The 15,105-nt window shown below is 42.2% G+C and overlaps 1 protein-coding gene across 1 annotated transcript in view; it reads left to right on the top strand.

Annotated features, from left to right (window-relative positions):
- PIK3CA (phosphatidylinositol-4,5-bisphosphate 3-kinase catalytic subunit alpha) overlaps positions 1-15,105 on the top strand; it is a 163,561-nt gene that overhangs the window by 103,009 nt on the left and 45,447 nt on the right. Inside the window, exons 15-17 of the mRNA XM_077487936.1 lie at positions 1,735-1,841; positions 2,065-2,186; positions 7,704-7,782. Coding sequence (XP_077344062.1) covers positions 1,735-1,841; positions 2,065-2,186; positions 7,704-7,782 — 308 coding nt within the window. The remainder of the gene's footprint in view (positions 1-1,734; positions 1,842-2,064; positions 2,187-7,703; positions 7,783-15,105) is intronic.

Genomic DNA, 15,105 nt, shown 5'->3' with positions numbered 1-15,105 from the left:
CAGGTGGGCATGGGTAGGCACCGATAGGCGGCACAGATGAGAACTGATAGGCGGCATTGTATTATAATATATTGTACTAATGGATGCCAATCAGTGCCAATCAGTGATGCCCATTGTGGGCACTGATTGGCATCCATTATGGGCACTGATTGGCATCCATTGTGGCACTGACTGGAATCCCTGGTGGTCTAGGGTGGCATACCTTGTCCTTGGCATCCCTGGTGGTCTGGTGGCGTCCCTGGTGGTCCAGTGTGGGCATCCTCGGGGGGGCTGTGCTGATAATCGATCAGCACAGACCCCCCCTGTCAGAGGAGCAGCCGATCGGCTCTCCTCTACTCGCGTCTGACAGACGCGAGTGAGGAAAAGCCGATCACCGGCTCTTCCTATTTACACTGTGATCAGCCGTTATTGGACACGGCTGATCACGTGGTAAAGAGTCTCCGTCGGAGACTCTTTACCGAGATCGTAGTTGCCGGGTGTCAGACTGACACCCCGCAACAACGATCGCCGCGATGCGCGCCCCCGGGGGCGCGCAGCGGCTCATAATCCTGATCACGTCATATGACGTCCGGTCAGGATTATGCAACCACTTTGCCGCCGTCAATTTGCTATAGGGCGGGCGGCAAGTGGTTAAGTAATAAAAAAAATATATATATATATATATATATATATATATATATATATATATATATATATATATATATATATATATATATATATATATATATATATATATATATATATATATATATATTACACACACACACAAGTGTTGGGATGCCTGCCTTTACACAATTTCATCCCAGTCTTAGTCTGCAGGGGTTCAATATGGCGTTGGCCCACTGTTTGCAGCTATAACAGCTTCAACTTTACTGAGAAGGCTGTCCGCAAAGTTTAGGAGTGTGTCTATGGGAATGTTTGACCATTCTTCCAGAAGCACTTTTGAGAGGTCAGGCACTAATGTTGATGAGCAGGCCTGGCTTGCGGTCTCCCCTCTAATTCATCCCAAAGGTGTTCTAATTCAGGTTCTGTGTGGGCCAGTCAAGTTCCTCTACCCCAAACCTGTTCACCATGTCTTTGTGGACCTTGCTTTGTGCACAGGTATGTTGGAACAGGAAAGGGGCCATCCCCAAACTGTTCCCACAAAGTTGGTAGTACGAAATTTTCCAAAATGTCTTAGTATGCTGACGGCTTAAGAATTACCTTCACTGGAACTAAGGGGCCAAGACCAACCCCTGAAAAACAACCCCACATCATATTCCCTCCTCCACCAAATGATTTGGATCAGTGCACAAAGCATGATACATAGACATGGATGAGCGAGTTTGGGGTGGAGGAACTTCACTGGCCTGCACATAGTCCTGACTACCTGGCAACCCGATAGAACAACTTTGGGATGATTTAGAGCGGAGACTGCAAGCCAGGCCTTCTCGTCCACATCAGTGCCTGACCTCACAAATGTGCTTCTGAAAGAATCATCAAAAGTTCTCATAGACACAATCCTAAACCTTGTGGACAGCCTTCCCAGAAGATTTGAAACTGTTATAGCTGCAAAGGATGAGATAACTCCATATTGAACCCTACGGACTGAGACTGGGATGCCATTAAAGTTCATGTGCCTGTAAAGGCAGGCGTCCCAATATTTTTGGTGTGTGTATGTGTGTTCGTTCTTCCTTCCACACAAAGGATAAACCATAATACTACTTTACATCTTAATTGCATCATGTTTTATAGGTCCAGATGAAGTTTCTAGTTGAGCAAATGAAGAGACCAGATTTCATGGATGCATTACAAGGCTTTACCTCACCCCTTAACCCTGCTCACCAGCTGGGAAACCTCAGGTATATTCAAAGTATTGTTTTTTGTACAAATTTACAGAATATTAGTTCATTAGGCGCTAATTCCCCATGCCACAACTATGCTGTTAACACTTGGTGAAATGCTAAGCTGAGTTTGCATTCATGCTTTAAATAAATGATAGATATATTTATGCCATTAGCCTAATAAAGTTTCAAATGTAAAAGTGAAAAGGTTTATAATGTAGCTTCGTACTCTCCTCTGTAGGCTAGAAGAGTGCAGAATAATGTCTTCTGCAAAAAGGCCGCTCTGGCTAAACTGGGAAAATCCAGATATTATGTCTGAGATGCTGTTCCTGAATAACGAGATCATCTTTAAAAATGGAGATGGTGAGTTAAAAATGCACCATTATCTTTGATGCATCTTGTACTTGTTTTTGAGAGTTACTCACTTTAGGCTGCATTTCATTTTTCTTAATGCAGGTTTCTTTTTTGTCTATTGAGGGAGTGAGACACAGGAAGTCCATTAAATACCGCCTTTAGGAGTTTGGGACACTGGCAAACAGAAAAATTGTAATCCAACCCCCATAATACGCCTCCTCTTCTCAGTATGCCTCCCTATTTTGCTGGTTTTTTGCTTGGAGATGGGACACCATTACTTCAACTTTCTGAAAAAAGTATATTTTCGTTAGACTTTTTTGCTTTGTGGATTTTTTTTCTTTGGTGACTTCAGTGACAATTCCCTACTACATTGCTGCCTGAACTGGTCCATGTGTAGCAGTTATCCATGCAGACCTTGCCTCAGAATTGGTTTTGTAGTTGATAACCAATCCCCCCACTGGATTAGACGTGTGGGGCTAGCCTGGAAGGTAACTTTAAGACAATGGAGTCTGCATTGTGGTTCTTTCCAGACCTCTTGTGTGTGTTAGCCACAGAGAATTTTCTAGGTCCAGAATCTTGGCATAGATCTAGGTGAGACCCTGTCTCTGAATGCTCACATGGTAAGTTAGGCTTAAACTACTTGCCATTTGCACCATTGGGTGCCTTTTCACTGGTTTTACTGCGATAAGGGTTATGCCTGGGGGACCATGCACTGATGTCATCTGCTAGGTGCAGTGCTGCACATGCTTTCCAACCATTCAGCTTGGGTGAAGCAACATCCTGCTGTGGTTCCTGCTTCCAAAGCACTATGTGGCTCTCCAGTCTCTGGTCTATTTCCACTGTTGTCCTACAGTAACTTGGTCACTTCTGGCTTCCTGAAACGCTCATCGGCACCAGCTGCCTGGGTTTGTGAGTACTTGAGGCCTTGCCTCGCTTTGTACTTAGTTGTATTACCAATGTACAAATACAACATGTCTTCACTAAAACACACAGAGAACAGTCCTGCTGCCAGGAGGACCTCAGTCCATACTCCTCTAGTGGTTCTGGGGGCTTTTACCCAGTATTCTTAGAGGATAGCTACGCTATCCTATCTATTATCACTTTTTCAATAAACCGGAACTTATCTGTCCCATGGTCCAGTGATGCGGCCACCTGGAGCTTTGCTTGTCCCCCTCCTCCTCTCCTTGGCGCTGTCATAGCAAATATGGGCACGCACTGCTATTGTCCAGCCAATCTTCTGGGACCTGTGTTGTGTCCCAGTAGATCGCTGGCAGGGAGGGGCCACCTAGGGCAAGAGGAGGAGAACAGGAAGGAGGAAGTGGAACAGGAAGTCCGACTAAAAAAAGAGGTATCCCCCCCCCCCCCCCCCCCAAAAAAAAAATTACATGCCGAATGTGGCATGTCAGAGGGCGAGAAGTGCTTAAAGCGGAAGTTCCACTTTTGGGTGGAACTCCGCTTTAACTTGTAAGTGATTGTTTTTTAGCCACTACAGACTCCTGCCATTGAACCATAATTTCAGAGGGTGTTTCAAAACTTAATAATTTAGTTTGTATTACCCTGCATCTGAAGGATTGGCCTGCTGTTCTGAGTCTTGGGTCAAAGAACAGGCTGAGGTGTGGTCACTTTTCTAAGTTTCACTGAGTCGCTCCTTGAATTCCACTTTGAATTGACTTGTGTGGGCCTCTGTCCTAGGTTGACAGTATCTTTATTGTAGTGTTTAAAGCCTTGCATAAAACTAGTGAAGTGATTGGTCTCAGGTAATACACAGTGATGAAACAAATCCTCCTACATACATTGTACCTGTTTACCTGCAGCCATTGGTTCTGCACAGCCTTCTACAACACACAGAATTACACAGATTCTGTCAGCAGCACAAAGCAAGGGAAGGAATCTGAATTCAATGGCTAAGGGAGAAGAGCTCCCCCCCCCCTTTCACACTACATGGCGAACAAGCACAGCTGTGGCGGTCAGTCACACAGGGTGTGCTGAGAGCTTTCCTCCCATGAGACTAGTTTTCTCTTGGTGTCAGAGCTGTCAAAAGTGACTAATGCAGGTAACAGAAGAAAAAGGCAGCAGTGAGAAATTACGCTCAGAGCTTTGGATAGAGACAAGTACACACTATAGAAGGGTATGTTCATATTTCATGTCAGAGGTGTACAACCACTTAAAGTTTTCCATACTGTGTCAGAAATGGTAGGTCTTCCATCTGAGGTTGGCCCCTATTTGATAGTGCAATTGGAATGAATGTGCATCTTGTGCTTTTAGTTGTGATGGCTTGTATCTTGCAATCCGACTGATGTTCATACAGATGCACAGAGCTCTCATTGGCTCTGTAGTTGGGATACTGAGGCTTCATCCAAAGAGCATTTGAACCGATTACCGTTTGAGTGAGGTAATTTCTTTGTCCCTGCTCTTGAAACCACAATTGGCTATGCCACAGGTGGCCAGAGTGTGTTCCTGACTCAATGCAAGAAGTTGGCAAAAGATTTGGAACAATCCCATCTTTCCCTTTCATCTACTTCAACAGCCGGTAGCTTTAGACTTTCAGAGTCTAAGTCAGAGGTCAGGTAATCCCTTTGATAAGCCTTCTGCATGATTGTGGGGGGCTGTTTGTACATCTGAGTGATTCCTCGAGTAGTTTGCCTCCCTGACATTTGGGTGCTCAGACCACCCATTTTATGTCTGGGATTTTTTTTCATCCACTACTCACCATTTTTGTATTATCTCACACAGCACTATATCCAAGTGGGGATTTTGACTTCAGGAGTTGTACCTCACATGGACTTACACTGCCTTTTTTGTTTTTAGAATTCTGTATCTTTGATACTGCTGAATTCCTTGTGGTAGTTGTTGCCCCTTAGAATTCCCCCTTGCCAAAAGGCCCCACCAACCTACAAGACTGACTGGGCTCTACTACTCCCCTTCATAACCAGGTCCTGATCCTCTTTACATTGCTGATCTGAAGCCTTTTAAAGTGGATGTAAACCCAATGTCATCCTTTGTAAACTACTGCTATAGGGGTTATCTATAAGGATATACATGCCTCCCTCAGGTATCCCTACCTGTCAAATGTCTCCCCTCTGTCTGTCATGAGAACCGAAAAACTGCAGGTTCTGTGGGTGGGTCTGTTGTCTGGAGCTCGGTGGGTGGAGTAGTGATGTCAGTACACTCCTCGTCCACCTCTACACTCCCCATGTCAATATGCATTTTTTCCTGTGTATTTCTTACACTGAACTTCTGCTATGATCTCTAACATTCATTGAAAAGACAGGAACGTAATCACATGACTTCAGCATGTCCAATTATGCTGAGGTGGGGAACATCCCATCCTTTCAGAGCAGCAGAAGAAAGGAGTGGGAGGGAATTAAAAAATAATGCATGTCTCTTAGGCTAGTGCACGAGATATGTAAATCACTTGTCACTCACAGCAAGGGGGAGGATTTGACAACGTTTTTTTTCTCTGTTTGTCAAGATTTATCTCATTGAACAATAAAAGGATTGCTCAGAGCTAGATTAACTCTGTGGCAAGACTGGGCTCAAATGATAGGAAATCTTATACTCTACATTATGACATTAAAAAAAAAAGGAAGTTCCTCTATATCCCTTCCTCAGTTGTGTCCTTTGCTAAACGAACAAGATGGTTCGCCTGATTAAGGTACCTGCCCCTTACGCATCCCTTTTGCTCTTCTGTTGTTTGTGCTCTAGTGTTGGATGGTGGTATACCACCTTTTCTGCCTGCCATTTTAGCGGTACCTCTTGTGCACCATACTCTTTCTACTCGGGAGTCTTTGGCTATCCTTATGGAATGTTACACTGGGAGAATTCTCACTTGGATACCTTATTGCAAGATACCCAAGAGCTGAGCGTATAAGACTTGGGCATTTCACTTGTGGACTGACTGGTCTCCTCTTTCTGGTGCATCTGGTGGGTTTTTAGTTTCATGGACTCTGCTGGTGCAAACTTGGTGTTCCTTTTGGGTGTAGTCATTTCCATTGATGAGGATCTCTTCTGTCCTGGTCTTCAGCATCAGCTTGAGTCTTTCTCTGTGACCTTCTCTTGGTTACTGCCAGATCCCCCTGTCTTGCAGAAGACTTTGCCCTATCTGTTTAAGATTCTGCATTGGTCCTTTGGGTAGTCCTGAGTGGCACACAATTCCTAATCCCTTCTTGGATCTGTCAATGACTGTTACCCACCTCTCAGTTGGACTTCCTGACTATGTGGGAATTTGTCCCTCAGTGGACTAGAAAGAAAAATAAGATTTTTGTACTTGCCATAAAATCTTATTCTTGGAGCCCATTGAGGGATGCAAGAATTCAGAAACATTTTGGGTTATACTGCCCCTTACAGGAGATTGGAATATTGGCATACACAGAAACTGTAGGATAGCCCTCCATAAAACCCTTCCTTTACCCAGCATGCCTCAGTTTTATAAGAAAGCATGACATGGGGCCCAGAAAAGAAAACTGAGGAGGGACTTGTGTGCCTCAATGGACTCCAAGAAAGAGAGATTTTACTGTAAGTTCAAAAACATATATTTTCACCATCCCTTCCCTCCTATGTCATAGACATGTATATTAATTTTCTCTGTCACGGTTTGAGAATAAAAATTGGGCAATTTCATCATAGCAAATATTTTTTTTTTTTTTTAATTGGCATATTAAAAATGTTTTGCTTAATTTCTCCACTAATTTTCTGCCTTCTTTAATAAGGAATATCTTTGCAATAACGGTTTGCTGATGATGAACTTTGGCCATTGGAATAGACTGCCCATGATTTACTCCACAAGAAATGTCACAAATAATTTAAACTGTACTAACCTCCCTATAATCCATTCTTCGCATTGGAGAAAGATAGGATAGGTTACAGTCATACATACACAAGGACATGTGCATTCCAAAATTCTTTTACTTCACTTTGACATATCTTTTTATTTATACGCATGGATCTTCAAACTAGGGCCCTTCAGCTGTTGCGGAACTACACGTCTCATGAGGCATTGTAAAACTCTGACATTCACAGACATGATTAGGCATGATGGGAATTGTAGTTCCTGAACAACTGGAGGGCCGTAGTTTGGAGACCCCTGCCTTAGAGCAGTGTTTCTGAACTCCAGTCCTCAAGGCGCCCCAACAGGTCATGTTTTCAGGCCTTTGATTATTTTGCACAGGTGATTTGATCAGTTTCACTGCCTTGGTAATTACCACAGCTGTTTCATCTGAAGGAAATCTTAAAAACATGACCTGTTTTGGGGGGCCTTGAGGACTGGAGTTGAGTAACACTGCCTTAGAGAAGGTTTGGGCTAAAAGAGTGCAGGGAAGTGAAAAGTGTTGGTTTAAAGTACAGCAGCCATGCAGATTTTGTAAAGCAATCAGAACAGTGGAGGACAACTTCAGACATTCGTTTTTTAACCTGTTTAATTCTTGAACAACACAGCTTTTTGTCCTTTTTAATATCAGTGTTTTATTTTTTTTCTAATTTTTTTTTTTAACTAAATGCAGATTTCAAAGTATTTCATTTTTTTTATAGACTTACGGCAGGATATGTTGACACTTCAGATTTTGAGAATTATGGAAAACATTTGGCAAAATCAAGGACTTGATTTACGGTAAAGAACGTTTTTTTGTTTTTTTATAGATACTGATGATGATTTACTAAAACTGGAGAGTGCAAAATCTGGTAAAGCCGTGCATCGTAACCAATCAGCTACTAACTTCAGCTTCTTCAATTAAGCTTTGACATTTAAAACCTGGAAGCTGATTGGTTTTGATGCAGAGCTGCACCAGATTTTGCACTCTCCAGTTTTAGTAAATCAAACCATGTTTTGCTTAAGAGGCTTGCTTGGAACATTAATGTGATTAATGCACTTGGGTCCATTTGACTACCAGCATAGTTAGTTACTTGCTAAGTCAGTCTGCATCTTTATAGAACATGGCGGTTTTGTATGCTTTTGGTGCTGGAGCCATGGGTTTTAATTCCTACTTGAGCTCTGCATGAAGTGAATATGTTCTCCTTATGTTTGCATGGGTTTGCCCATGTGCTGTAGTTTTCCCTCACAAACATACTAGCAGGATAATAAGCTTCTGTTGAATTTCCTGCTTGGAAGAAAGGCATAGTATTTTGTGTTTCCATGTTTGAATCTGCCTAGAAAGCGTCAGAACGTTTTTCAGCATTTTTATGAAAATAATCAGGTTTTTTACTGCTGTATTTTTTTCTCTTTAAGAAATTAAAATGATTTGAAGTCAATTAAACATAACAATAAAATGTTAATAGGGGTTCTAAGCTTCTCTTGCTCTATAAAATATATAAAATCTGAACCCCTTGTCTACCAAGGCTTTTATAAATATCCTGGTAGTCAGGAGTTTTAACCTCTTAACGACTGCCCACAGCAGATTTATTGCGGCATGGCGGTCGCTCTCCACGAGCGGGGGTAGAGTGCGTGCCCCTGCTCCCCGGCTGTGCTGAATTTGGCTGCAGCATCAACCTATCACCGGCTGGCAGCCTACAATCGGCTCTGGAGATTACCAAAGAGAGCCCTGTGTAGGTCAACAAACACAGGGCTCACTTCTGACAGCAGCAATGTACTGTTTTTTTCTTCCTGCAAAGCTGGAAGTAAAAAACAGCACATTGCTTAGTAATATCAGCACACACAGTACAAAGTAAAACATGTTAGGCATACGTTTAACCCTTTGATCTCCCCGGATGTTAACCTCTTCCTTGCTAGTATCATTAGTGCAGTTGACAGTACATATTTTTTAGAACTGATCACTGTATTGGTATCACCAGTTGCAAAAAAGTGTCAGGTGTCTGATTTGCCCACCTCAATATCGCAGTCCTGCTATAAGTTGCTGATCGCCACCATTACTAGTAAAATATAAAAAAATAACATTTCCATACATTTACCAAAAATATTTAGCAAAATACCTTTTGGCTTAAACTGATCAAGAAAGTTTAGATTTTTATTTATATATATATATATATATATATATATATATATATATATATATATATATATATATATATATATATATATATATATATATATATATACGTGTATATATGTATGTATGTTTTATAGCAGAAAGTAAAAATATAGTATTTTTTTTTTTTTTTTTTTGCAAAATTTTGTTTTTTTTAGTTTCTAGAGCAAAAAATAAACCGAGGAGGTGGTCAAATACCACCAAAAGAGAGCTCTATTTGTGGGGAAAAAAGGGCATAATTTGTTTAGTGTCGCACAACCACACAATTGTCAATTAAAGTAATGCAGTGCCGTATCGCAAAAAATGGCCTGGTCGTGAAGGGGGTAAACCTTCTGGAGCTGAAGTGGTCAAATAAGCTGCTGCTGCCTCAGCAATGAGCTTTGATACAAGCTACCCAGCTTTCTAGAGCTTTGATTATTTTTAGATTTTTTTTTTTTTTTTTTTTTTTTTTTTTTTAGCCACCTGGTCACTTTTAAGGGCTCTAAAAGCAAACCCTCTAAATTGGGTATTATGTTTAAAAATATGCATTTTGATAAACAGTTTTTGCGCAACATAAAACATTTCAACTACAGGGCCTCTGCTTTCAGAAGATTTATAATTGTTTGGGGGTTTTAGGTAATTTTCTAGCAAAAAATAAATTTTGATTTTAACACGTGAAAAAAAACTGGTAGAAAAGTGCTTTATATGCAGTGTATATTTCACTGACAAGGGCGCATTACCAGATCCAGAAGCAAATTAAAGAAAAGTGTGCGTTTTTTTTTTTTTCTCTTCCTGTGTTCAGTACAGCACACAGGACTTGTATTCATGGACTGATGTTTATGTGCTGGCTACCTTCAGTTGATTAGACACTGCCAAATTTGCTAGGGCCACCATATAGCCAAACCCACTCTGATAGACCTGTTTTTCTTTTTTAAGCTATTGAATTTTTAGCTCTGAAGTTTCTAGCAAAATTTAACTGTTTACTTCCTATGATTAAATGGCAATTTTCAGAGTGGGTTACTGCAGAGGTGTAACTTTTGGCAGCATACTCTTATCCCACTACCTTGGGCCTGGCCTGTTTGGGTACTAGATTATGTGTTAGACGCTCATCTTGGCACAAAGTGTAATGTGTGTAGTTTGCCGCAGGGTGCCAGGGCCATGGTCAATTTCTATGGTTCCCAGACCCTGAAGACACATTTTAATGGGGTGCCCACCATGACTGGCAATGCCTAGACTTTGGCTTATTTTGGATAAGTCAAGTCACTGGTTCATAGCTTTTAATACACAATCTGAAATTAGTAATTTGGAGTTTATTTTGGTAACCCCTGCCATTTTGTATCTGTTTTCTGGCACAGGGAAATTTTTAATTTGGTGGTTTCTGTACTCCTATCTATACTTAGGCTCAGGAATATGAGGTAATTGCATCACGTATCTAAGATAATGCATTCCTGCTGGCCCAACATGTTGCTACACTCCAGCTGCCAGCCTCTGCAGAAATACAACTACAGGAATATGGTTACCGGGTTATAATTCATAGTGGCTACTTTATCTGGACACTAGTTTTTGCCTAGCAGCACCTTACTCTCCACACCATAAACAAGCCCTTATGGGCTCTAAAAAGATGGCTAAGTCAAAGGCTTTATAGTAAACACACATTGATTGAGGACTGGCCCCAATTCCAAAAAAATACCACCCCCAACCCTTTTACTGTTCTGTTAGTGGATCCTGTCATTTCACCTTGCAGTTCCTATTAAGAATGTTCCCTTTTTAAGGGATTATCTTGATAGACATCTAGAATCACTCTTAAAGGCCTTCTTAGCCTTTGCAGTGAGCTATCTGCATGTTTATTTGCCTGGCTATCGCTAACTGGACAAGACAGTGAACCGAGACAGGAACCTGTCTTTGAGGACCTGGCTCTCGTAGAACAGTTTTTTTTAAGCAATCCAGGCATGCGCCAAAGATGTTGATTGCGGGCCTTTTTTCACCGCTCCGCCAGTGCACTGCCCCAGTGTGAAAGGATCCATTGATATTAATGGGAAGCAGTTTTCAGGTTTTGATGTTTTAGTTTTGACTAAAATTCTATTTTAGTTTTAGCCCATTTTAGTCATCTGCAATTTTGACATATTTAGTCTACTAGAACCTCCAGTACGTTTTAGTCGACTAAAATCTAATGTGTTTGGTTAAATTGTAATGCCTTATTTAAACATTTCTTTAGAATTTTAAAACAAATTTTACACCCCTGGAGTAAAAAAAAAACACCTAATATCATATTTTTTATGGTAAAGTTTACACAAACTACACACACAGATTTAGCCATTTTAATATGACGACTTTACTCTGTAAAACCAAGTTTTGTTACAAAAATCTTGCTTTTTTTGAGTCACTGCATCATTTCTTGCTATACGTGCATGCTACTTTTCTGTTGATTAAAAAAATAAACCTGAACACATATATTGTTGGCCCTTGAACAAGTAGCCCACCCACCCACTGCACAATCCATTAAAGCGGTAGTAAACCCGCAAATTTTTTATTTTAAACCTGCAAAGCAAAAGGCATAATGAGCTAGTATGCACCGCATACTAGCTCATTATGAAATACTTACCTTAGAACGAGGCCCCGACATCTGGCCCGATCCACGCCGAGGGAGCTGACATGCTCCCTCAGCGTTTCTTCCGGGTATCGCGGCTCCAGCGCTGTGAGTGGCCGGAGCCGCGATATCGTCACTCCCGCGCATGCGCGCGGGAGATTTCATTCCGGCCGCCGGCCACTGCCGTATTTTCAGGCCGAGAATCCCCTTGTGCGCATGCGCCGCTGCAGTCAGCGGCGCATACGGAGGGGAATATCTCCTAAACCGTACAGGTTTAGGAGATATTTTTTTTACCTACAGGTAAGCCTTATTATAGGCTTTCCTGTAGGTAAAAGTAAAAAATTCGAGTATACAACCACTTTAAATCACTGATGTGGGCAAATGCTTGCACGAGTGGGACATGCCAAAGAGAAAGATCCTAAGCGTTTTAACAGACAGAAGGAGTAATATGGTGGCAGCATTTAAACAAACCGCAGCAGCAGAAGAACCACCCAGCTCTAGTGAGGAAGACTCCCCCATGACAGAAAGTGACTGTGAGTCTAATAATCTGCAGTGAGCCATTTTTATTATCCTTTTACATGGTGACACTTCATCAGTTATCAAATGGATATGAGATGATTGATCTTGGGGCCCTCTCCTCTACTGGTGTATCTTTGTTATTTATCCACTTTTATTTGTATCTTGTGTAAAACTATTCCCATAAGATGCTGGACCGGACACCGTGTGTGGTCTCATCTAGTGTATACCTTGTGGCCCACATCATGCAACAGAAGGAGGCAAGTGTTAAGAGAATCTTTGATGAAGCAAGATCAATAGTGAACGTCTTCAAGTCTTCCATTGTAACACTGAAGATATTCGAGCAGTGTGACCTTACTCTTTTAAATGACTGTCACACATGCTGGTCAAATAATATTACTAGTACATTCAACATGATCAAAATAACAAAAGGTATGCAATTGCACTGCAACAAAGTTTGTTAAAAAAATAACTGCAGTGTAAATGGATAATGGTCTCAACAAAAGTAGAGTCAAGTGTGCTATGCTTACCTTTTTTGTATGAATTTCGGAATGAGTTGTCTGCAAATGATGCTTCAAGTTGTATTTTTACCAGCAATTGTCACTCCACATGGTTTTCAATGGGTCTTATTGTCCTTAACATCAAAGGTAAAACACATCCATAGATCTTTTCTTCTCTTTCTACCAGTCAGACATGACATTTCCTGTAGTTTGTGCAGCAGTGGGGATGGGACAATAGGAGCGACTCAGTCTGAGTCCGACTCCCCTCAGTGAGGTCTGGATATGGACGGTGAGGAGGCCTGCAATGCACAGTGCTCTGGACATCTGAGGACAGTGAGGAGGCCTGTAATGCTCCACAGTGCTCTGGACAGTGGCTGTAATGCTCTGGACAGTGGCTGTAATGCTCTGGACAGTGGCTGTAATGCTCTGGACAGTGGCTGTAATGCTCTGGACGGTGGCTGTAATGCTCTGGACGGTGGCTGTAATGCTCTGGACGGTGGCTGTAATGCTCTACAGTGCTCTGGACGGTGGCTGTAATGCTCTACAGTGCTCTGGACGGTGGCTGTAATGCTCTACAGTGCTCTGGACGGTGGCTGTAATGCTCCACTGTGCTGTGGATGGTGATCTGAAGAAGCCTGTAATGCACTCAGTGCTCTGGACGGACAGTGGTCACTCTGAGGGGAAGCCTGTAATGCACAGTTCTCTGGATGCCCGCTGTCTAAGGAGGTCTGTAATGCTGCACAGTGCTGGATGGTGGTCTGAGGGATGGCCTGTAATGCTGCACAGTTTTGAATGGTGGTCTGAGGGATGGCCTGTATTGCACAGTGCTCTGGATGCCAGTGGTCACTGGTCAGAGGAGGCCTGTAATGCTGCACAGTGCTCTGGGCGGATGGTGGCCTGAGGAGAGGCCTCAGGCCTGTAATTGTAATGTACACACACTCAGTGGGTGTTCTCTGCTCTGGGCAGTCGTCGTACTCGTGAGTCGGAAGTGGGACTCTTGTCAGAACTCAGGAGGCCTGTAATGCACGGTGCTGCTCTGGAATGTTGTCTGAGAACTTGGAGGCCTCTAATGCTGGCTATAACAAGCTTGTCTGGAACTGAAGCAGGCGGAGCTCTGTGGAAACCGGAAGTTGGTTCACGAGGGTAAACGTCCCTGCTTGGTTTTTTTTTTGTTTGTTTTATGTTTGTTTGTTAACAGAATTGATTTTCGTCATGTTCTGTACTTTTCACTTTTTCGTCACTGTAAAAATGGCGCTGACGAAAATTTTGATGAATGCTTTTGTTGACGGAATTAACACTGGGCTCTAAAATGCCCCTTATCTCTGTGTATAGGCACAGGATTTTGTGGCTAAAAGCTTAGTTTGCTTATTTAGCTTGTAGAAAGTGTCTTCTGTGCATGCTTTTTGATGGTAAGTGCCTATTTCGGGTATCCCTTAATAAACAAAGTTACTTGGAGTACTCTTGCATCCAAGTAACCTTCTTTTTGTTATGATCTGCTACCTCTGCTCAATGTAAGGGATCTTTTTTGCTTACCCAAAGTGTCAACTTCAAAACCAAGGCTTGGTACTTCTTTTCAACGCAAGCCTTGGGCTCTTAAGTCCCGCCAAGCCTGCACAAAAGCACTCCTCACAATGAAGGATGTCCCCACTCAACTGTGTGGGGAAGGGGGGGGGGGGGGAGAATGCTTCTTGGAATTTGTGCCAGTCTGGATCCAAAGTGTCCTGCACCTCTTGTTCCAACCTGTAAAAGGGATACACAATAGAATTCCTATCTTTCCCCTAACTTCCTATCCTCCAGTCTGCCATTGTCAGCTCAAAAAAAACAACAGATTTACTGACCTCCTTGCACCAACTTTAGTCACAAGGAGTGGTAGTACTAGTTCCTTTTTATGAGAACAATATTTTTTTATTTTGGCCTATTCAGAGTCCCAAAACTGAATGGAGGCATCTGCTAATGTTGAACTTAAAATCTCCAAACCGGGCTCTTTCTGTCTGTCATTGCCTATTTCACACAAGGGGGATTTCTGGCATCAGTAGATAAATGGGATGCTTACCTACACATTCACATCTTCCCCTCACATCAACTTTCTGCATTTTGCTATGAGACCAGAAATTTGTAGCACTGCCATTAAAATTTTCCTATGCAACCCGAGTGTTCATAAAAGTGCTTGCGCAGCTTCTGGCTCTGCTGCGAATGTAGGGAATCGTGTCACAGGTTACCTGGATGACCTCCTACTAAGGGACTTAGTATAAACAGTTTTCCAAAGTCTGGTTTCCAGCCCCTCCTCTGCCTGGAATACTTGGGTGTAATCTTGGAAACAGCCTAAGCCAGAATCTTCCTCCTTCAGAAGAAAATTGCTTCCCTAAGAT

The sequence above is a fragment of the Lithobates pipiens genome, unplaced genomic scaffold (genome assembly GCF_037356315.1).
Source record: "Lithobates pipiens isolate NorthernLeopardFrog02 unplaced genomic scaffold, aLitPip1_a1.2 Scaffold_18, whole genome shotgun sequence".
NCBI lineage: Eukaryota > Metazoa > Chordata > Amphibia > Anura > Ranidae > Lithobates > Lithobates pipiens.
The sequence above is the reverse complement of the archived record's forward strand: the minus strand, read 5'-3'. Positions and strand labels throughout refer to the sequence as shown.